The following is a 22,227-nucleotide window of genomic DNA, read 5'->3' as shown; positions in this document are numbered from 1 at the left end:
AAAGAAAAAAATCGGATCACGTGGTAATTTCATAAAATATTAATCAATCTTTTATCATAAATTAGCATCAATAACCAAATGCGTCGCGTTACGTTTAACCTTACAGACTAAAGCAGTAAAACCGAACCACCGAGAACATAACAAGGTGCACCTACACGAGTATTTAGATTTTCGTAAAAAAAAAAAAAAAAAAAAAAAAAAAAAAAAAAAAAAAAATCCTTGGATATCTTAAAACTTAAATGATTACCTTCCATTCTCTAGTCTCCACAAAACTCTTCATTCCTTTCTACTTAAAAAAAGCTTCTTGATTTCTGTCAGCAAATTATGGGAATGAATCTTCATTTGAAGCATAGGATCATTCCCATATGGGTAGTTTTATCATGTTTATCTCTTGTTTTAGCTCCAATGGCAATCACTGCTAGCAGAACACACCCTCCTCTTTCCTCCATTGATGATCCTACTCTTCCCACTGAGAAAAACCCTCCATTTTCTCAAATACCCACAGAAAACAAAGCTCACTCTCCAGGTAACATACATCTCACTCTTATTTCAACCAATAAAAAGTAACAAATCTCAAATGGATCATATGATAATGCATGATAATGTCAGAGTTTAAGTGCATTCCACCTGTTCGACGATATGCCTCACTGAAACTGTGATGACTTTTCACATGAACTTTTACTTCAGTTTTGACCAAAATGGATTATTTACTTTGATTCTTTGTTGACAGAAATCAAAGTGATCCACCATGAGGATTTGAACATGAAGATTCTTGTTGCACTTATTGTTGCTTCAACTCTCCTTGTTGGAATCTTGCTCTTCTTATTATGTTGTTGGATCTTTAAACAAAGGCATCTAAAACCCCTGAATACAAAAAAAATCCCAAAAAGCCAAGGTATCTTACTATCTTTAATTCTTTATACTTTAAAGTTTAAACTTTTTTTACATAAAAAAAAAGGTATGTGCACGGTACACCTGAACGCGGAGGGGATCCCCTCCCAGTTCACCACCCGACAAGGATCCCTGGCGGCAAATACCCTCCCAACACTTGGGGGTTCGAGAGAGGTGGGGTTGCCACGTCTCGAACCCGAGACCCCAACGATCCAAGTGTTGGAATATGGGTGTCGGTGGCCAACTGAGCTACCCCAGTTGGTTAATAAGATTGTTTATGAACATATTGTGTTGATGTTAATAAAGATTGTTTAAAAGGGTTGTCATTAGGTCCAACCTTGGATAAATTCACCGCTTCGAGAATCGCGGGTAAAAGAGGGTCGGTAACGGTCATCGACTACGAGTGGTTGATAACCGCAACCGACAATTTCCATGAAGATAATAACGTTCGTGTGGAATCGTGTGGGAATGTGTACAAAGCTCGGTTCAATGATCATTTCTTCGCAGCTGTAAAAAGACTCCACAGCGGTGGAGAACAACATGATGCCCGAAAAGGATTCGAGGTCGCTTTAGTTTTAACCCGTTAAAAACAGTAATCGTAGCATTTACCGATTAGCTTACGGATTCTTTTGTTTTTTACAGAATGAAGTAGATTGGTTAGGTAAACTCAAGCATCAAAATATCGTAAATCTGTTTGGTTATTGCGTGCACGATGATACAAGGTTTTTGGTCTATGAAATGATGCATCAAGGTTCTTTGGAGTCCCAATTGCATGGTAAATTTTATTCATATATCTTAAAAATAATTATTTGAGTTCAAGATCTGGTGATCAACATACGTTATTCCGTACGATTAGGGCCATCTCATGGAAGAGCGTTAACCTGGCATCGCAGGATGCAAGTTGCACTTGATATAGCGCGGTATAATATTACTTAGATTTTTTTAATATTTTTAACTATCATGTCATGTGTAGGGCTGCAAACGAACCAAATGTTCAGCGAACAGTTTGTGAACCGTTTAGTGGAAGTTTGTTTGTGTTCGCTCGTTTAATAAATGAACGATGTTCCAACAAGAAATATCGTTCGTTTAGTTAAGTGAACGAAAATGAACAGAGGCCGAGTTTATTTATTTATTTATGTTCGTGAACATTTGGGAACATGTTCGTTTATGTTCGTTTGTGTTCGACAATTCATTAGTGTTTTTAATATTTATATTTTATTTAAATACTTAAAATTTATGACAAATGAAATAGTTAAAAAGTATCAATGTATTATATATTTTGTTCATAAACGCTTGTTATGTTCGTTTGTTTTCATTTGTGTTCATGAACGTTCTTTTCCGTTTGTTACCTAAAATTAACAACAAACGAACACGAACACGTTCATTTCCTTAACGAACGAACACGAACAAAAATCTCGTTCAGTAAGTGTTCATGAGCAGTTCGTGAACACATATATTTCCTTAACAAACGAACAATCACAAGGTCTTGTTCGTGTTCGTTCGGTTCGTTTGCAGCCCTAGTCACGTGCATATACATTATATTATATTATATTATGTTTATTTGTTTGCCAGAGGACTAGAGTATCTTCACGAACGATGCAATCCCCCTGTGATTCATAGAGATCTTAGATCATCGAACATTTTGCTAGATTCTAATTTCACTGCTAAAGTAAGACCCTTTATCGTTTAACAAAAATCCAATATGTTTTGCTTTACTTAACTGCATAAACTCGTATCAGATTTCTAATTTTGCACTTGCCACCACTGAGCTTCATGCCAAGAACAAAGTTAAGCTTTCGGGTGCGTCGGGTTATGTAGCTCCGGAATACCTATCCGAAGGTAGCGGGGATTTATTTCCGTTAATTAAAGATTGCATTTTTTTAATTCTTTCTTGAAGTTTAAGATTGTTAGATGTTACAGGTAAACTTACCGATAAGAGTGATGTCTACGCGTTTGGAGTCGTACTTCTTGAGCTTTTAATAGGTAGAAAACCCGTAGAGAAAATGTCGCCATCTTTATATCAATCAATTGTCACTTGGGTAAGCGTTTAATTCGGTTACATCTTATAATAGTTATATGAGTTAATTACTGTTTTCGTCCCTGTGGTTTGTCAAAAATCACTATTTCAGTCCATTAGTTTAAAAATTGCGATTTCAATCCCTTTTTGTTTCACTTTCGTAACCATTTCAGTCCCCGTGGTTTCACTTTCGCAACCATTTCAATCCATTATTCTGTTAAGTACAGGGACTGAAATGGTTACGAGCTGGACTGAAATGGTTACGAAAGTGAAACCACAGGGACTGAAATCGCAATTTTTAAACTAATGGACTGAAATAGTGATTTTTGACAAACCACAGGGACGAAAACAGTAATTAACTCTAGTTATATAAAAAAAGTTTTAAAAAACTAATCAATGCATAAACATTGAACAGGCAATACCTCAGCTAACCGACCGGTCAAAGCTTCCACACGTTGTTGACCCGGTGATTAGAGATACAATGGACTTGAAGCACTTATATCAAGTTAGTCCAATAATTCGTTCTATAACTATTTTTCGATTTAATATCAATTCTTTAACAAAATCATACACTTTTATGGCAGGTTGCGGCTGTAGCGGTGTTGTGTGTGCAGCCCGAACCAAGTTACCGACCGTTGATTACGGATGTATTACATTCATTCATCCCACTTGTGCCTGTTGATCTTGGAGGGTCATTAAGAAGTTAACAATATTCAAATTTTAAACTAGGTTGTCTCGGGTTTTCTTGTGTTCTTACATATTCATATTCCCTAAATACTCCTACGGGTCCGTAAGTTATGGTTTATCGTGACGTTTTGAGGATGCTACGATAGCGGATTGCTATATTACATGGTTTTAACGTGTGATTGTACGTCTGTACGGGCCTACTTATGTGAGCGGATACAAAATTCGAATTTAGGGTGTGATGAGAATGAGAATGTGGATGAGAGTGAAGAAGAGGGATCATGATTATTTTTGGGACAAAAGGTACGAGGTACATGAGTTAACATTTAGTGTAAAGAGGAGAGGACATGAGGGGTTGTTTTCATTCTTTGTTTTATGTACATACAAAACATACTCATTATGTGACTTGGTGGTAATCACTAATCAAGTTATTGAAGTGATAGGGTGAAAGCTTCATGTTATGATATGATTCTATTGTTGTCAAATCTAGTGTGCAAATTGTATTTTGTGCTTGAGTGGTTCCATTTTGTGTTAAAACTACTTTCATATTTTAAGAATAAAGTTGAGACTAAAAGTGTGGACCTAAGTTTTTTTTCTTTTCAATTTAACTTTAAATAATGCTTATAATAAATTGGTGTCATTCAATAAGAGGTGAATAGTTTAAATCCGGTAAATCCGGTTGGATCAGGTCTTTAATTCGGGACCATGGTATCAATTTTCTAGCTATCCAGGAGTCGAAACAGTCTGGTGTTTCCAGAAATGTGATGTCGAATTTTTGGGGCAGTCAAGGGTTTGGTATGGAGTCGGTTGATGCGTCTGGGCTTTCAGGGGGATTAATCTGTTTATGGGATGATAGTTTATTCCACTTGGTGTCGTCGGTTAAGAATAGGCACTTCATTATGGTGAGGGGTCAGCTTGTGGGATGTAATTCAGTTGTTAACTACCTGAACGTTTACGCCCCCCAAGGTATTCCGGCTAAAAAAGCTTTGTGGGAGGAATTATCGGCTCTGATCAGTAATTATGATGGGTTTTGGATCGTCGGGGGTGATTTTAATGCGGTCCGTTTCCGCGAGGAAAGGAGGAACTGCTCCTTCAAGCCTTCCTGTGCTAATAATCTGAATGCTTTCGTGTTTGAATCGGGCTTGATTGAGTATGATTTGAGAGGTATGCAGTTCACTTGGCGATCGGATAACGGTAATAAACTTAGTAAGCTCGACAGGTTCTTGGTCAACTCGGACTTCTTTAACGAATGGCCGGAGGCTCGTGTTCAGGCTCTTCCCCGTAAGTGGTCGGACCATTGCCCGGTCATCTTGATTGCTAAAGCGGTTAACTTCGGGCCACATCCTTTCCGGATCTTTAATTCGTGGCTGGACAAAGAGGGATTCTCGGAGGTTGTTGAAAATGCTTGTTTAGAGTTCGCCGGTTCCGGATATCACCCTGACACTGCTCTTATTAAAAAGTTGGGCTTCATTTGTGGCAGGATTAGGGAATGGAGAGACAAAATGATCCAAAAGGAAGGTGAGTTTCGCCAGGTTGCTGAAAATGAGCTAGAAGACCTGGAGCTTATTCTCGAGTCCAGAGACCTGTCTGAAGAGGAGGAATGGGTTATGTCGGAGAACAAAAAGATCTTAGCCGAGATGGAGTTCTCTAAGGCTATGGATTTGAGGCAAATGTCTAGGGTCAGATAGGCCAGAGAGGGCGATGAAAACACAAAATTTTTTCATTCCATGATTAATTGCAGGAAGGCGTCCAATGTAATCCACGGGCTAAGTATAGGTGATAATTGGGTTTCTAAACCCTCGTTAGTCAAAAAGGGCGTTTTTAATTTTTTCAGATCTAAGTTTGTGGAGGAATGTGAGGCCCGCCCCACTCTTATTTGTGCTAACTTGAAAAAGATCTCTTCCTCGGATGCTTCATGGTTGGAAGCCCAGTTCTCGAGGGACGAAATCAAAGCGGCGGTTTTTGGCTGTGGTGATGACCGGGCCCCTGGCCCGGATGGGTTTAACTTCCGATTTTTTTAAAAATACTGGAGTCTTTTTGAGAACGACTTCTTGGCTCTTATGTCGGCGTTCTTTGATTCCGGGCAGATTAACGACGGTTGTGGATCCTCATTTATTGCTCTGATTCCGAAAATTAGAGATCCCTCGGGGCTGAGCGATTATCGGCCCATTAGCCTGGTTGGGGTTGTTAATAAGGTCATATCCAAGGTTTTAGCCAACAGGCTTAAGAAGGTCCTGGGGTCGGTTATATCTTTCAATCAGTCTGCTTTCTTGGGTGATAGGCTGATCTTGGACGGGCCCCTTATCATCAACGAAGTGTGCTCTTGGCTGAAAAAAGGCAAGAAAAAAGCTCTCCTCTTCAAAATTGACTTTGAAAAGGCATATGATAACATCAATTGGAGGTTTGTGGTGGATGTGTTCAGTCAGATGGGCTTCGGTGCAAGATGGTGTAAGTGGTTATGGGGGATCTTATCCTCGGCTAGGGCGTCTGTCTTGGTTAATGGGGCTCCGACTTTCGAGTTCAAATGTGATAAAGGGATGAGGCAAGGCGACCCGATTTCGCCTTTTTTTGTTCGTGGCTGTTATGGAATCGTTGTCGTGTCTGCTTGACAAAGCTTCGGAGCTGGGTATTCTTTCGGGTGTCCAATTACCCAATGACGGCCCGGCTCTCTCTCACTTGTTCTTCGCGGATGATGCCATTATTTTAGGGGATTGGAATATGGGAAATGCGCTCAATGTTGTGAGGATCTTAAGATGTTTTCATGTGTGTTCTGGGCTGAGAATTAACTTGGGGAAGTCTAGTTTATATGGCATTGGGGTGGATACGTCAGAAGTGAAAACCCTGGCGGACCTTGTCGGGTGCAAGACTGAGTCTCTTCCGTTTAAATATCTTGGCCTAAAGGTGGGGGCGAACATGAATCGAATTAGTAACTGGAGACCCGTATATAATATTTTCGAGTCTAGGCTCGCTTTGTGGAAGTCCGCTTTACTTTCAATCGGAGGGAGAGTTACGCTCATCCGGTCTGTTCTGGCCAGCCTCCTCATCTACTACTTCTCGCTGTATAAGGCTCCGGTCAAGGTCGTCAAGGACTTGGAACGATTGATTAAAAAATTCCTATGGGGAGGGTCTAGTGATGTTAGGAAAACTCATTGGGTGGCATGGGAGAGACTGACCCTTCCGGTTAAACTGGGGGGCTTGGGTATCTGTAATCTAGTCAATGTTAACAGGGCCTTGCTGAGCAAGTGGGGGTGGAGGTACAAAAAGGAGAAGGACAATCTTTGGGTCAGAGTGGTGGACGCTATCCACTCGGGCGGCTCAAATTGGTCTTTGATTCCTGTTAACAAGTCTGTTGGAGGTGTTTGGGTCAATATCGCATCTGTCATCAACAAATCTTTGGCCGGCAATTTATGCCTTCGGAGGTTTTTCAGTGGTAAAGTGGGTAGGGGGACCGCATTCTCTTTTGGCTGGATCCCTGGCTAAGAGATGTGCCTCTTAAGGAGGTTTTTCCGTCATTATTCTCGCTCGAGGTGGTTAAGACGTGCGTTGTTCGTGATCGAGTGGAAGGAAATTGGTTTTGGAGACATGACCCTGTTTTAGATGAGGAACGTAGAGAGCTGGTCGAACTGATGGGTGCTTTATCTACGGTCGTGTTAGCCAATAAGGAGGACGATTGGAGGTGGCTGCCAGATCCTGCGGGCTCGTTTTCTGTCAAATCGGCTAGGTCGATTCTCGATGAAGCTGCTGTTAACAGGAGTTTATTTGTAATGGAATGGTGTTCTTGGGTGCCGTTAAAATGTAATATTCTGGTATGGAGAGCCGAGATGAACCGTATCCCGACGTCGGACGCTCTTATTAGAAGGAATATTCAGATTGGGGATGGGTTGTGTCCGTTTTGTAAGGAGGTTCTCGAGACTGCTGAACATATTTTTACTTCTTGCAATACGGCTGTTCAGTTGTGGCATAAAATCAGCCGTTGGTGTGGGTTAGCTCCGATCTTCGCCTTTTCTTTCAAGGACCTGCTGGAAATCCACTTGGATAGAAGTATTACGGCTAAAATCAGACCGGTCGTTCATGGTATTATTGTTGCTGCGTGTTGGTGCATCTGGTCGGCCCGGAACAAGTCCATATTCTCAGGGGAAGACGTCAAGGTGGAGGTCATTTTCAGCGAAGTTAGATCGTTAGGGTTTCTATGGTACAAAAATAGGATTAAGAACAATCCTATCTCGTGGTTGGATTGGTGTAAATTTGTTATTATGTAATTCGTTTGTTGTTTTCTGTTTTGGCCGCCCGGTTTTCGGGTTTGGTCGGTTCTAATGAAGTTTTCCTTTCAAAAAAAAAATATATCTATACTATATAATAAAAGAAACCTGTTTTGGGACACTTGTCATTCTCTTATTTAATTGATTAAAATTATTAATAATTCTAATAATAATAATATTTAATCTAAATTAATACAAATTTTTATTATTAATAATATTCAATCAAATCTAATACAAATTTTTTAATATTCGATCTTATCATACTTTAAATATAAAAAAGATCCGTTAGTTTTTTTAAATATATTTTTTTATTCTTTGGTATATAAAATCATATTTATTCAACCCTGTAATACACGGGGGTTTTTAAAAATATAACTTTTTTTTATTATTTGATAAACAATATTACAGTTATTCAACCCGTGTAATACAATGGTTTTAAAGATATAATTTTATTTCTTATTTGGTATATAATACTACATTTATTCAACCCGTACAATACATATGTTTATTATAGATATAAATTATTTTATTATTTAATATATAAAATTACATTTTTTCAACCCGTGCAATAAAGGATACTTTTAAAAAGACAATGTTTTATTATTTGGTATATAAAATTCATTTATTCAACCCGTGTAATACATGAGGTTATAACCTAGTATGTATGTATATGATTATTTATGAGATATTTTTTTCTTAATAGTATAAAATAGGTCCCCCATGAAGGGAAAAAAACAAGTCTAACCATTGGACAATGTTATAAAAATCGCGACTTGTGGGCGACTAATTGCTAGTCGGCTAGTAACTGAGTAATTTTTCGTTAATCAGTCCATTAATCGCTAGTCGGGCCTGGTCGGACCTAGTCCGCCAGCCAAAAATTGGCGATTCAGGCCATATTCCGGCAAAAAACCTGTATTTTCCGGCCAAAACCTCTAAATTTCGGTCAGTTTCCAACCAAACCATGTGAATTCCAAAATTAATCTTGTATACTTAAAAAATGAGCTGAGTAAGAGTTAAAAGCTAGGTATTTAAAATATTTACCTATAAAAATGTGTATATGTATACATAAAACTGAAAATTACATATAAAAACCCGACCCGATTAATCCCGACTAGTCGCTGGTCCCCACGTCACCGGCCGACTAGTGACTAGCGAGTTCTCGAACACTACCACCGGATATGAGTAATATCATGAGAAGTTTCAACCATTCAACCCTCCCAACTAATAGGATGATATCACTTTATTTAAAGTCACTCTAGCCTAATTCGACCCTAAAGAGATGGGACACCTATCTTGGAATCCACTTCAACTATAACATTTTTTATTAATTAGATTCAATAAAAACACATTTTCAAATTCTTATACTTCAACCTCTTCCTCTTCATCCACTTCATCATCTGATTCGAGAACTACATAGGTTGGTTCAATGTATGGTAGGTTTTGGTAGTGGCGCTATGGGTCACGATGCGTGTAACAATCAATGGTTGGTTCTTCTGGTTCTATAGTGAAATGACCCAATACTACTTGGGTTGACATGTTTCACATGGAGGTTGAGGTCAGTACATGGTTGTAAAAGTTCCGCCTAGGCTCCGAGTAGACTCCGAGTACTCCCCGAGTACTCACTACAAGGTAGGTTGCCGAGGCACGAGTACTGTTCTCCCAGGTCAATTACTCCCCGAGTAATCTCCGCCTAAGCCGAGTACATCCCGAGTACTCCCGAATCCGACTAGAGAGTGTCTATCGACTTTTGCAATCATGGGTCAGTATAATGGATATTGCATAGGTTTGTTGCAAATGGTTCATTTTGCCTAAGCTCAAACCTTCAACTTATATGTTCTTCTCGCTTTGAAGATGTGTTTTTTCTTTTGCTCCCTCCATATGAATAGTTTTCTTCAAGTATTGTAAAAAACTAGAAATAGAACGTCTAAAAAGTAAAAAAATTAGAAGTGTATTTATAGTGTAAAAATGGGGTGGTAAAAATTCAATTTACTTTTATTAAAAATCATTCTCGAACGGCTTAGAACGAGTAATATTTAGCAGGAACTTGTTCATGAACTGTTGACGAACGTTTACCGAACGAGATTTTTTATTCGTCTTCGTTCATTAAGGAAATGAACATGTTCATGAACTGTTCACGAACGATTACCAAACGCAAATGAACTTAAACAAATGTTCATGAACATAAATGGACACAGATAATGTTTCTGAATACAAATGAACACATACGAACATTCATTTTTGAATGAAATCTACTTTTTCTTCACAAAGATTACGAATAATCCACACAAAAAATAAATCAGAAACTTAACATAACTATCCGAATACAATTGACATAATTATCAGAAACATAATTAACACAAAATTAAGAAGTTTGTTATGTTTTAATACAAACTGAAATTAAAATAATCAAATGATGAATGTCGGGAAAAGACATGCAGTATGACTAGAGTTTCATGTTTTTAAAATAAAAATACATGTAAATATCTATAAATAAATGAAAACAAATGAACGAACATAAATGAACACATTATCGAACATTCACAAACATAAATGAACACAATTTCTGTTCATGTTCGTTCGAAACATCTTTTCTGTGTATTTTCATTTATTAAACGAACGAAAATAAAAAAACTTTTTTCTTTAAACAAAAGGCTGTTTTCGTACCACTTTCTAGAATCTACCGGAAACCATGACCCTGCTGCCGTCGTCTGCCGGGGGAGATGACGACAACCGAACTCCGCCGCCGTCACTCGATTCTCAACCAATCACTTCATCCTCTTCCTCCACCTCTATTCCTCCAGGTATACTACTGTAATGCATCTACCTCACTTAACCTAATTTTGCTGCATTGTTTTACACTTTAACCTCCATAACCCTAACCTTGACAATATATGTGGTTCCTGAAATTAGGTCCGGTGAAATTAACAGCTAGGTCATGCTTGTACGAGCTATGTGCCCAAAGCCATTGGAATCGTCCTGTTTTCGATTGTTGCAACCAACAAGGTCCCGATAATCAGAGATCGTAAGTTCCTTTTAGTATGATAAAAACTATTTGTAATTGATCCTAACCTATGCAGTTAATATCGCGATATATCACCGATATACCGGTTATCGGTGTGCAAAATAACGGTCAGTATATTCATGGTCGACCACGGCCAGGACCCAATACTTCGAAGGGCACGTTATTTAAAAAAAAATCCGATATGTAAATGTAAAAATAAATAAATTAATAGGGTATACTTATACAAACACCAACATTGGCCCACTTACAAAACTATTTTTATGGTTTAGATTAGTTATTAGCAGGGGCGGACCTAGGTGATGGGTTGGGGGGGGGGGGGCGGACGCACCCCTTGAAAAAAGAAATTTAGTGAATTTTATAGGTAAAAATCTCGACCGCACCCCTTGAGAGTTTGGTTAAAACCTTAGTTCGCACCCCCAGAAAATAATTCCTGGGTCCGCCACTGGTTATTAGTCCATTGGTATTGGGTTTAAACCTTTAATGAGCCCAATACCCAATTTCGTTAAGGCCTAAGGGCACGTTTTTTCGAGCTCGAACATGGTACATGAATTCTCAGGGCCGGCCCTGGTGATATTGACCAATATTTGACCCATATATCACCGATTTTCCTGATATCAGTACCTTTGTTCTTAGTGTTTTAAGTCTTAGATGTTGATTGTTAGTGTTTTAACTTTTAAGTCTTAATGAGTTCCTACTTGCTACAATTGTTAGTGTTTTGCAAGTTGCAAAAGGTTAATTTGTTAATGGTAGGAGAGTATACTGAATTGTTAGTGTTAAATTGCTATATATATAAATTCAGCATTATATTATAATTACCGATATCCCACCGTGATTACCGATATCTCAAATACCCGTCCTTGACCGATATCCGATTTTTACCGCATTAACTGCATAAATCCTAACAATGTTCAACATAAGCCTTAGATTATTATTGTATATTATAATATTTATACACATGGAGCAGGTTTACTTACAAGGCTAGTATTGAGATGAAAGAAGGATCAGAGTCAACGTTAGCCATTGAGTGCATTGGCAAGCCTCAGTTCAGCAAGAAAACCGCAGCGGATTCAGCTGCCGAGGGAATTTTGTGGTACCTCGTGCATTTAGGTTATCCCAAAACGCCTAACCGGCGCAAGAAATAAAGGTGATTCATTTTATAGATTATCTAGTGCTGTGTTATAATGTGCATGTTGTGTGAAAACCTTATGAAGCTCTCTTTGCAAGTGCAATACGATTGGAGTAGTTTAAATATGTGTTCAATTATTTTAGTGTAACTTCCTTCGTCTTGTACGTGTTAGACATTTAGACTTTGATTTAAGTCGGTCATTCTTAAAATTGAGATTGCAATGAATAGGGCTGCAAACGAACCGAACGAATTTGTTAAGAAATATATGTGTTCACGAACTGTTCATCAACACTTACCGAACATGATTTTATGTTCATGTTCGTTTGTTAAGGAAATGAACGTGTTCGTGCTCGTTTGTTAAGGAAATGAATGTGTTCGTGCTCGTTTGTTAATTTTAAGCAACGAACGAAAACGAACGTTGATGAACACAAATGGAAACAAACGAACACAAACAAACGTTCATGAGCAGAATATATAATACACTGACACTTATTAAATATTTTATTTGTTGAAATTTTGAAGGATTTAAATAAAATATAAAAACTAAAAGCACTAATGAACTATTGAACACAATCGAACATAAATAAACGAACGCGGCGGCCTCTGTTCATGTTTGTTCATTTAAATAAAACAAACGAAATTACTTGTTCGTGTTCGTTTGTTTACTAAACGAATGAACACAAACGAACTTCCAGCCGAACGGTTCACGAACTGTTCGCTGAACGTTTGGTTCGTTTGCAGCCTAGTCCCAATGAAGGATATACATGCATGACACAAACGTAAGCGCTTCAAGAACTAGCACATAGTTACAATATGAACAGTAAGGTACATATCTACAGTGAGAACTGAGATTAGATACAATGATTGTAACATGAAATAAAATTTAAATATAAACAAACACTCTGCCTAAATTTTATCTCACCAACTGCGGATCCTGTGTAATCGATCTCGTCTGCTGGAGGACTTATTCCAACGTCTCGTCCATTCATTACATTGGACGAAACTAAAGCTGTAAAGTAAAGTAAACCTTCATGATTTATTTCTCTTTGCCAAAATCTTTACGTAGGCGTACTAAACTACTTCCACCTTAGCGATTTTACACCGTATAGTGCTGTTGAATGGTATCGATATCGAGACCCTTAAGCTTCACTACCGATTCAACGTGACCCTTTATTGTATGAAGCTCCCTCAATCTGTAAGAAGAGATATAATAATAAGAAATTAAAAATACAAATAATGATGAATTATTTGTTTTGGAAACCACCTAGCCACTTCAGCGCGCTTCTTAGCCTGTTCGGCAAGCTCCGACAACTCCCGGTAGCTCGTCTTGTCGTTCACGAACTGTTCTGGCTGCTCTGGCGGCTGGAGACCGTGGACCGTCCGTTGTTCCTGGACCCATTGGGCCTCCCTTTCGCCCCGCCCGTAGTCTTTTTTGCTAGTGAAAGCGGTCTAGTTTCTCATAAGATCAGAACAAAGAAAAATTCATTCAGTCAACAACTAAGAAAGTTAACAATCCTTATAACTAGGGGTGCAAACGAGCCGAGCCGAGCCCGAGCTCGACGATTAACTTATGAGAGCTCGAGCTTGGCTCAGTTCGAGCTTTGTTTTCAAAGCTCGAGCTCGGCTCGTTGGTAGTTTCTCAAGCTCGAGCTCGGCTCAGGCTCGGCTCGGCTCGGCTCGGCTCGTTTATTATCAATTAATTAATGTATTAAATAAAAATAATATAAATAATAGACTCGTTTAGGCTTGCGAGCTCGATAAGTGAAGCTCGAGCTCGGGCTCATTTACTAAACACGCTTATTTTTAGGTTCGGGCTCAGCTTGTGAACAAGCTTAAATAACCTCGGCTCGGCTCGGCTCATTTACTAGACAACTTCAAATAAGGGATAAATTTTATTAAATATTAATAAAAACTAATATTACAATATTATACGAAGGCTCGACGAGCCTGACAAGCCTTCACACGTCAGGCTAGAGCTCGGGCTCGATAAGTCTCGGCTCGTTTGCACCCCTACTTATAACCTAACCGAAAAGATTTATTGTACCTTATTTTGGAGCAGATTATCCCAAGCCCTGCCAGCCATTGCATACCGTATGATGAATTTGAAAATATCTAGCGGGATGTAGAAGATTATACTATATAACCAAATCACACCGGCCCATCCCCAACCTATTCCGTTGATTCTCGCAAAATCCCAGTGTGCATAGACCGCGATCAGGGTAGCTATCTTCATTAAACATGAGAATAACAAACTTAGAATACAAAACAACATTTTATAAAGAGTAAACTTCCGTTTTGCTCCCTGTGGTTTGGTCACTTTAACGGTTTTGTCCCAAACCTTTAAAAAGAATCATTTTACTCCCTGATGTTTTGGTTTTGTTGCCAGTTTGCTCCCTGCGGGGAGCAAAATGGAAAAACAAACAAATTGGATGGAGTTAGAGGCGGGGAGCAAACTGGCAAAAAAACCGAAACATCAGGGAGTGAAATGGCTATTTTTAAAGGTTTGGAGCAAAACCGTTAAAGTGACCAAACCACAGGGAGCAAAACGGAAGTTTACTTTAGAATGTGTAACAAAAAACTTACCAGCTGTGCGATCAAAAAGGCTGTCAGAAGCAGAAGACCGGGTCGTTCCACATACGACCAACTTCTTGATCTAGTGACGAAAATAAGCGCTTGACTAACAATGCTGACTTGGAGGTACAAAGCTGCCGTAAGCTCGTAGTCCTTGTTTCTAATCGATCTTACACCGAATTTATCCTGTGACCAAACCCCACTATACAGTGTTACAATCACTATCAAATTTAGAAAAATCACAACAATTCATTCATCATCGTTAAGCGGTGTTGTAAGAACTGCCAGGTGCTAGACGGCCTGTGGGATTCCGACTAGCGATTAGTCGGGATTAATCGGATTGAGATTATGTATGTAATTTTCAGTTTTATATGTATATACACATATTTCTATATGTAACTTTTTAAGTAGACATGTTTTAATGAAGTACATAGGATTAATTGCCAAAATTTACAAGTTTTGGCCGCAATCTGGCCGGAAATTACAGGTTTCGGCCGGAATTTGGCCAGAATCGCTAGACTGTGACCGATTTTTGGCAGATTAGGACTGGATTTAACCACTGTTGATCACCTAGCAATTAATCGGCCGATCAGAAGAAAATTTCTCGGTGAAACTCCGACTAGGGATTAATCGGAGGCTAGGCGTGATTTTTACAACCATGTCATAAAGTATATAATTTTACAGTTTATCTTACTGGAAAGAAGTCAGAGTCTTGTGCTAGCCAGAAGAAAATTACGGTCATGACCGCTAAATAAGTCCCGAAAACGATCCCAGTGAGAAATATTTCCTTCAATTTCCATGAATCCGGCATCGGTGAAGGCTTGACTTTATCCTTCGATATGGTCATGATGGTTCCGTCATTAAGAATTGCAATAATGAGAACCATGAAAGGCGAGAAATCAAACTTCCAGATCAGTGCGAGTAGCATGAAACCAAGAACGACACGAATGGTGATGGAGACAGCATATATGGTGTAGTTTTTCATCCTCTGAAAGATGGCTCGGCTAGTAAGTACCGCGCTTACAATCACGCTTAGCCCAGGCTCAGTCAAGACTATGTCGGATGCACCTCGGGCTGCATCGGTTGCATCAGCAACCGCGATACCGATATCGGCCCGTTTTAGTGCTGGTGCGTCGTTTACACCGTCTCCTGTCATTCCGCATATATGTTTTCTCTCTTGTAACTTCTTCACGATTTCATACTTGTGCTCTGCATTTCTCAACCCCTTCTATAATTTTAGTTCTAAATCATTTAAAATATTAATAAATTAAGAGTTAAGTACACGAATGGTTCTTGTGGTTTACCAAAATTTGGATTTGGTCCCTAGCTTTCTATAAGTCACAGATGGTCCCAGTGGTTTGCACTTTGTAACGAATCTAGCCCCTAACTTTGCCAAAAGTCACATGGATGGCCCCTGTGGTTTGCACTTTGTAACGCATCTAGTCCCTAACTTGGACCTGCTGAATCCTTTAGATTTGTTGGTTGGGGACTAAATGTGTTACAAACTGCAAACCATATGGACCATCCGTGTACTTTTGAAAAGCTGGGGACCAAATCCAAAATTTGGTAAACCAGAGGGACCATCCGCGTACTTTACTCTAAAATTAAATTCGTGTACTTACCAGGAAAAACGCCAGCAAAGCCATCAGCTTGCTCGATTAGCTCCTCGATAGGAATATTAGCGATAGATGCGTCTTTGTGTTGGCCCAAGAGGGATGAAGAGGGGTACATATTTGTCCCCATTCCGAGCCTCCGGCCCGTTTCTTTACCAATGGCTAGTTGATCACCGGTGATCATCTTCACATTCACACCAAGGTGTAGGGCCCGCCTAATTGTTTCAGCACTGTCATGTCTTGGCGGGTCAAACAATGGTAGGAGACCAACGAATACCCATGGCCCGCCAGGACCCTCTTTCGTTTTTTCAGGTACCGTCTGCGTATAACCACCAAAAACCACTTTCTTAGATCAAATGACTAAACCGCCATATACGAGAAATAGAGGTGGCAAGATCAGTCACATGTCAAAATGGGTCGGGTTGAAATGTGTCGTTTTTTAGAAATATTGAAACTCGCCTGTTGACAAACAGCAAGAGAACGAAGACCCCGTTCAGCAAATTTGTCAATAATGTCGAAAACCCTTTTGCTAGTATCACCCTTTAGGTTGCAAAGCTCCACAATCTGATAGCTTTCAAGTTATTATATTAGTATCTAAACCAAACAAAACAAACGCAAAAAAAAAAAAAAAAAAAAAAAAAAAATCAAATAATAATCTACCTGCTCGGGTGCACCTTTGCTCACTCGATGCCAATTTCCATCTTGATCTGTGTATGTTATCGCTGTTCGTTTATCCACAGGGTTAAATGGTAGAAAATGTACCTCGTTGATCCCCGCCCTTGCCTAAATATATATACAATTAGCAAAGTTTGTGAACAGTGTTTTTATTTTTTATTTTTTTGTCTTTTTTTTGGTTTTTTAATACTTTTACCCCTCAAATTTCAGCATTGACACTTACACAACCCTTTAACTTTCTACCGACTTTGTAATCAACGTAAAATTTTCCGGAAAAAAATTAGGAATTCCTCTTCCAACTCGTCCCAGAATGGGCGTTATGGCAAAGAACCAATATCGCTATTCTTCATATGAATATGAATACTACGACTGAAAAAATGAGTCTGGTCAATATAATATGTTTCCGTGCTTATTTTTATGTACGTTTTTCAGTTGGTCTACTGGAAGCATGCGGTATGCGCATATAATGTATATATGTGTGGGCGCTCGGGAGGCAAAAGTGAAAGTGCACTAATTTTAACGTTATTTTACTAATTTTGTGAAAATAACGTTAAAAGAGGGGGATGGTTAATCATGCATTATGTGGTGGCGTTGATAGCCGAAAGACGATGGGGCACATGCACTAATCGGCAGTTGTCTCAATTGCTGAGTGTTATGTGCCTTATGTCCAAGGCTTGATGCAAAACTACTATCGAGCCGGGGGTCTCACTGGAAGCAGCCTCTCTATTCCTACGGGGTAGAGGTAAGACTGTCTACATCTTACCCTCCTCAGACCCTAACTTAGCTTTGCTATTGGTGGGATTTACTGAGTATGATGATGATGTTCAGTTGGTCTACGTTTTGACGTAAAAATTTTACCAAACGTCGCGGCAACGATCAGGGCAATTTACTAGTTAACAAAACAATTAACCGCTTTTGGTTAATAACTTAATAATACTAATATAAATATTATTATATTTTTATGTATCATTACCTCCTTAGGATCAGCAAGCATTCCTACAATGCAAGCATCAATTGCATCTTGATTCTCCACTCTTGAAGCCCTTGCTCCCATTAAAATCACTGTGTCCTTATCCATATCCTTTACAAAGACCTACAGACCAAAAAAAAAAAAAAAGTCAACACTTGAATCTTTCATGCTTCAGTTTTGACTTTTGACTTTTGACTTTTGGCTGTACCTCAATAAGACTTTTATCAACTGTGAGCTTGTTAAGTGTGAGAGTGCCAGTCTTGTCACTGCACAAAACATCCATCCCAGCCATTTCTTCAATGGCTGTCATCCGTTTGGTAATCGCTCCCTGCTGTGATAACTTGTGGGACCCGATAGCCATTGTAACCGACAACACGGTTGGCATTGCGATTGGGATGCCGCCTATGAGTAAAACCAGCAAGTTATCGATTCCGTTTCTGTAGGTTCGTTTCTGAATCGGGTACATCACCACTATTTCTATTATCAGCCCGACAGCAATCGAGCATATACAAAAGTTACCGATAGCCGTTAATACCTAACAAACAAAAACCAAAGATATCAACACATGCATAATTTTGACATGTTTACTTATGAATGTACTGGTTCCGGTTATCTTATATCTCTAGCGGGTTAAACCACTAAGGGGCTGTTTGTTTACCTCTTAATGAGCCTCTTAATGGTTCAGACCTCTTACTGGTTCAACACTTAATGGTTTAGACTGTTTGTTTCACGAGTAGATGTCTGAATGGTTCAGACATTTGCCTCTGAACGGTTAAGCATTATACAGGCTCTTAATGGTTCAGACCTCTTACTGGTTCAGTACTTAACCATTCAGATGTTCCCAAACAGCCTCTAAAATTTGACATAGCTTAAATCAAACGTAGCAAATGGGTTGAACATGTCGAAAGTCATCCTAAGTGTATTTTGAATGCTTTGAATCTCTTAATCGGTTTTTCAAAAGTTAAATGGCTATTGAAATAATATGTTTCGGATAGGGGTGTTTATCAAATCGAATAACAAATTTTCGAATTACTCGAATCGGATTTTTTTAATAATTTTTTTTTTGCTTGAATTCGAATTGGATTAGAAAGTGGTCAATTCGTATTTGAATTGAAACACCAACTCGTATTCGATTAAGAATTCAAACTCGGATAAATTCGTTTTAATTCAAATTCATTTAACATATGCAAATTCGTTATGGGCTATTTGGGCTTGGTAATGAACTATTTTGGGACGTAGATCAAATTTATATAAAATTTTATACCATAACCCAAATTAAAATTATTTGTGTGAATTATATATAAATATAATAAATAAATATGTATAATTTGAATTTCGAATCGAATTTATCATTATAAATTCGTATTTGATTTACTGGACTCGAATTCAAATTATCGAATCGAGTTCTTGATAATCGAATCGAATACTTGATAATCGAATCGAATTGAGTCGAATTTCGAATTTTTCGAATTCGAATCGAATTCTGAACACCCCTAGTTTCGGAAGCAAATTTGGCGCACTAATTACTTTTAATTATGTAATCATATTTGATGTACAAAGTATCTAAATAAAATTTCTAGGTCAAACTGACCCGATCCATTTTGACTAGTACCTTTTGGAAGTGGCCGACTTGATTTGTGCTATCGACTAAGTGAGCCGCCTTACCAAAGAAAGTGTGGACCCCAGTAGCGATCACAACAGCTTCGATCTCACCTTGTTTACACGTCGAACCCGAAAAAACACTATTCCCAGGTTTCTTAGTTACCGGCAATGACTCACCGGTCAACGCAGCCTGGTCAATCTTGAGGGGGTCCCCTTCTAGGAGACGTGCATCAGCGGGTACAATATCACCGAGCTTAATGCTAATGATATCTCCGGGTACGAGAAACTCAGCTTCGGCTTCGGCCCATTTTCCATCCCTTAAAAGCTTTGTTTTAGGAGCTAAACCTGCCATTAATGCTGCTGCAGCATTTCCTGCATTGTTTTCTTCTATGAAACTTATGGTTGAATTGATTAATAACAATGTTGTTATTCCTACAAAATCTTGCCAATCTGGTGGCTTCCCCTGCAATATATTCATAATATATAAACAAATTTAGAAATCAACATAGAGCCCGGTTTATGTATTAAGTGGTTTTAGTACGAAGTTTCGGGTACGTGAGACATGTATTTTAGACGATGGTATATGCGTTTGTATAATTACAAGTGTATATATATAGGGGATGGATCATCAGAAAACTAGTTTAAATAAGAAAACCAAAAAACTAACTAAAAAAGCCAAAAAAAAATACCATTTTTTTTACATTTTTTATAAAAAAAAATCGCTATATTTTATGCATGGAAAAAAATTTCAAAAAAAAAAAAAATTAAATTTTTTTTTGTTGTATTGCACATGTGCACTATTACGGATATAGTGCACATGTGTAGTACACATATAATGCACATGTACAGTACAACAAATTTTTTTTTTTAATTTTTTTATATATACAAAAATTGTAAAAAAAATGGTATGGTTTTTAGCTTTTTTTAGTTAGTTTTCGAGTTTTCTCATTTAGATGTAGTTTTCTCATGATTCTCTCCCTATATATATATATATAGAGAGAGAGAGAGAGAGATTGACCCCTCCATTTGCTAAGGCAATGGCCATGATAGCAGCAGCTTCCATAACCCATGAAAGAGGATTCCACATAAAACCTAAAAACTTGAGAAATTTGCTTTCCTGCATGCATGAAAGTGACATAATTAAAAAAAAAAACATTAAAATTAGACCATCTCCATCGCGCGGGCTGCCCAGGCGCCCGGTCCCACGTCTGATGACCGACCCCTCCTTATGGCGGTCTCCCTCTCTCGCCACATTAGAACCCGGCCCGTCTGCCCTCCTCTCTTTTACAAGCCACGGGCGCCTTCCACCTTGTTAACGTCGGAGATAGTTTTATGAAAGTATAAATTAAATTGAGAAAAATGAAATAACCTTTTTCTCCTCCAATTTATTTGGACCAAATATTCCAAGCCTTCTTTTGCCTTCTTCACTTGTCAATCCCTCTTTTGTGCATTTCAATTGATCAAATAACTCATCCATTGGCATATGCTCCTGTAATCAAAATCATATATATAAAAAAAAAAAGAAAAAATGCCTTTTTTTAAAAAAAAAATAATAAAATTATATAAAAATCATACAAGATCTACAGTCTCCTTCATGATATCATCCCATGTGATGCCCTCACTCTCTGCCATTGTTTAGTTTGTATGTGAAGAAAGGATTGGAAGAGATAGTAAACAAAAACTATGATACAATTATTATTATTATTATTATTATTATACAAAGGTAGAAGTATTATTAGGAGATGAAGCTAAGTAATATAAATTTTACCATCACAATTTACATGCATGTGTATATTATTTATATATGTACTTGTTTAGTTACCATTTCAAACTTGTGGATGTTATTAAGGAGAAGACCCAACACTTTAGGACTCTATATTCACGCATGTGCCAACACTTTTATCATACATATACATACTATCTCGCCTTAATTCACTACTTTCTATATATATTCGTTACCGTGTTTTCCTCTCTACTTGTTACTTTTACTTCAAGTCTTTTCGGTCAAACCCACCCGTGTATGATTGATCAAAAGTGGGTCGTTTCGTTCAAAAGGATTCACATTTTTATTGTATGACCCGTCACGACTTGTTCTTAACTTAGGAATGAATGACTCGGTCTTTTCTAGTGAAAGTGCATGATTTTAAACGTTACTATAACAAAAGTTGTAAATAATGCATCAAAATGGTGTATATGTAACTTTGTGTATCTATATTGTTAACTTTACAATGTGTATATCAATAAATGTTCATATGCCCATCCAGCCTAAAACACATTCTATTCTAACTACTACAAATACCAAATGGGGGAATAGTGCCAGGCAGCAGCTGCCTGGCACTCCCCCATTTGACCAACCTATTTTTCAATTAATTTTATCTCCAGTTTAAAATTACGCTTTCGTCCTTTGTTTAAAATTACCGTTATGCCCCCAGCTCAAAATAAAATTATAATCTTGCCCCTAGCTTAAAATTACGCTTTTGCCCTCGGGTCAAAACCTAACTTTTACTTTTGCTCCCCGTTTAAAATTACGGTTTCTCCATCTGTTTAAAATATACCAAATGGGGGAATAGTGCCAGGCAGCTGCCTGACACTCCCCCATTGGACCAACCTATTTTTCAATTAATTTTATCTCCAGTTTAAAATTACGCTTTCGTCCTTTGTTTAAAATTACCGTTATGCCCCCAGCTCAAAATAAAATTATAATCTTGCCCCTAGCTCAAAATTACGCTTTTGCCCTCGGGTCAAAACCTAACTTTTACTTTTGTTCCCCGTTTAAAATTACGGTTTCTCCATCTGT

The 22,227-nt window shown here is 38.2% G+C and overlaps 4 protein-coding genes across 8 annotated transcripts; 3 read left to right on the top strand and 1 right to left on the bottom strand.

Annotated features, from left to right (window-relative positions):
* The first annotated feature begins 234 nt into the window (after positions 1-234).
* Positions 235-4,114, top strand: LOC110915861 (probable receptor-like protein kinase At1g80640). Of its 5 annotated transcripts, none has more exons than XM_022160603.2 (10): positions 235-526; positions 731-895; positions 1,210-1,454; positions 1,534-1,666; positions 1,748-1,811; positions 2,464-2,560; positions 2,631-2,730; positions 2,812-2,930; positions 3,324-3,413; positions 3,493-4,114. In XM_022160603.2, exons 1-10 carry the CDS (start codon positions 325-327, stop codon positions 3,613-3,615), a joined length of 1,338 nt encoding a protein of 445 aa, XP_022016295.1. In that variant the 5' UTR covers positions 235-324; the 3' UTR covers positions 3,616-4,114. The 5 variants fall into 5 exon arrangements, with proteins under 5 accessions (XP_022016295.1, XP_035841885.1, XP_022016296.1 ...); XM_035985992.1 differs by having other exon boundaries at positions 245-526; positions 1,330-1,454; positions 2,803-2,930; XM_022160604.2 differs by having other exon boundaries at positions 245-526; positions 1,222-1,454; positions 2,803-2,930.
* Positions 4,115-4,356: 242 nt separating this feature from the next.
* Positions 4,357-5,613, top strand: LOC110918877. The gene is made up of 2 exons (XM_022163157.1): positions 4,357-5,258; positions 5,334-5,613. The coding sequence occupies exons 1-2, from the start codon at positions 4,357-4,359 to the stop codon at positions 5,611-5,613; spliced, it is 1,182 nt and encodes a 393-aa protein (XP_022018849.1).
* Positions 5,614-10,435: 4,822 nt separating this feature from the next.
* On the top strand, positions 10,436-12,156 carry LOC110917329 (ribonuclease 3-like protein 1). Its single transcript, XM_022161905.2, has 3 exons — positions 10,436-10,652; positions 10,762-10,873; positions 11,838-12,156. The coding sequence occupies exons 1-3, from the start codon at positions 10,541-10,543 to the stop codon at positions 12,013-12,015; spliced, it is 402 nt and encodes a 133-aa protein (XP_022017597.1). The 5' UTR covers positions 10,436-10,540; the 3' UTR covers positions 12,016-12,156.
* A 562-nt stretch (positions 12,157-12,718) lies between these two features.
* LOC110916551 (ATPase 9, plasma membrane-type) lies at positions 12,719-20,913 on the bottom strand. Its single transcript, XM_022161256.2, has 13 exons — positions 20,800-20,913; positions 20,449-20,547; positions 19,441-19,893; positions 18,037-18,363; positions 17,832-17,951; positions 16,844-16,966; positions 16,643-16,747; positions 16,193-16,502; positions 15,265-15,779; positions 14,583-14,756; positions 14,044-14,226; positions 13,264-13,448; positions 12,719-13,192 (listed from the first exon to the last, which is right to left on the bottom strand). The coding sequence occupies exons 1-13, from the start codon at positions 20,911-20,913 to the stop codon at positions 13,096-13,098; spliced, it is 2,805 nt and encodes a 934-aa protein (XP_022016948.2). The 3' UTR covers positions 12,719-13,095.
* Positions 20,914-22,227: the final 1,314 nt, after the last annotated feature.

Source organism: Helianthus annuus, chromosome 16, assembly GCF_002127325.2.
Source record: "Helianthus annuus cultivar XRQ/B chromosome 16, HanXRQr2.0-SUNRISE, whole genome shotgun sequence".
Classification (NCBI taxonomy): Eukaryota; Viridiplantae; Streptophyta; class Magnoliopsida; order Asterales; family Asteraceae; genus Helianthus; species Helianthus annuus.
Note: the sequence above shows the minus strand (reverse complement) of the source record. Positions and strands in the feature narration are given on the sequence as shown.

Excerpts from the sequence above, each read along its gene's own strand:
- LOC110915861 (XM_022160602.2), top strand. The coding sequence starts at position 325 with ATGGGAATGAATCTTCATTTGAAGCATAGGATCATTCCCATATGGGTA. Across the intron at positions 1,455-1,533 it reads ATGCCCGAAAAGGATTCGAG|AATGAAGTAGATTGGTTAGG; the intron begins GTCGCTTTAGTT and ends TGTTTTTTACAG. Across the intron at positions 2,561-2,630 it reads ATTCTAATTTCACTGCTAAA|ATTTCTAATTTTGCACTTGC; the intron begins GTAAGACCCTTT and ends AACTCGTATCAG.
- LOC110918877 (XM_022163157.1), top strand. The coding sequence starts at position 4,357 with ATGTCGAATTTTTGGGGCAGTCAAGGGTTTGGTATGGAGTCGGTTGAT. Across the intron at positions 5,259-5,333 it reads TCTAAGGCTATGGATTTGAG|GAAGGCGTCCAATGTAATCC; the intron begins GCAAATGTCTAG and ends GATTAATTGCAG.
- LOC110917329 (XM_022161905.2), top strand. The coding sequence starts at position 10,541 with ATGACCCTGCTGCCGTCGTCTGCCGGGGGAGATGACGACAACCGAACT. Across the intron at positions 10,653-10,761 it reads CTCCACCTCTATTCCTCCAG|GTCCGGTGAAATTAACAGCT; the intron begins GTATACTACTGT and ends TCCTGAAATTAG. Across the intron at positions 10,874-11,837 it reads GGTCCCGATAATCAGAGATC|GTTTACTTACAAGGCTAGTA; the intron begins GTAAGTTCCTTT and ends CACATGGAGCAG.
- LOC110916551 (XM_022161256.2), bottom strand. The coding sequence starts at position 20,913 with ATGCCAATGGATGAGTTATTTGATCAATTGAAATGCACAAAAGAGGGA. Across the intron at positions 16,967-17,831 it reads TGCTTGCTGATCCTAAGGAG|GCAAGGGCGGGGATCAACGA; the intron begins GTAATGATACAT and ends ATATATATTTAG. Across the intron at positions 13,449-14,043 it reads ATAATCTGCTCCAAAATAAG|ACCGCTTTCACTAGCAAAAA; the intron begins GTACAATAAATC and ends ATGAGAAACTAG.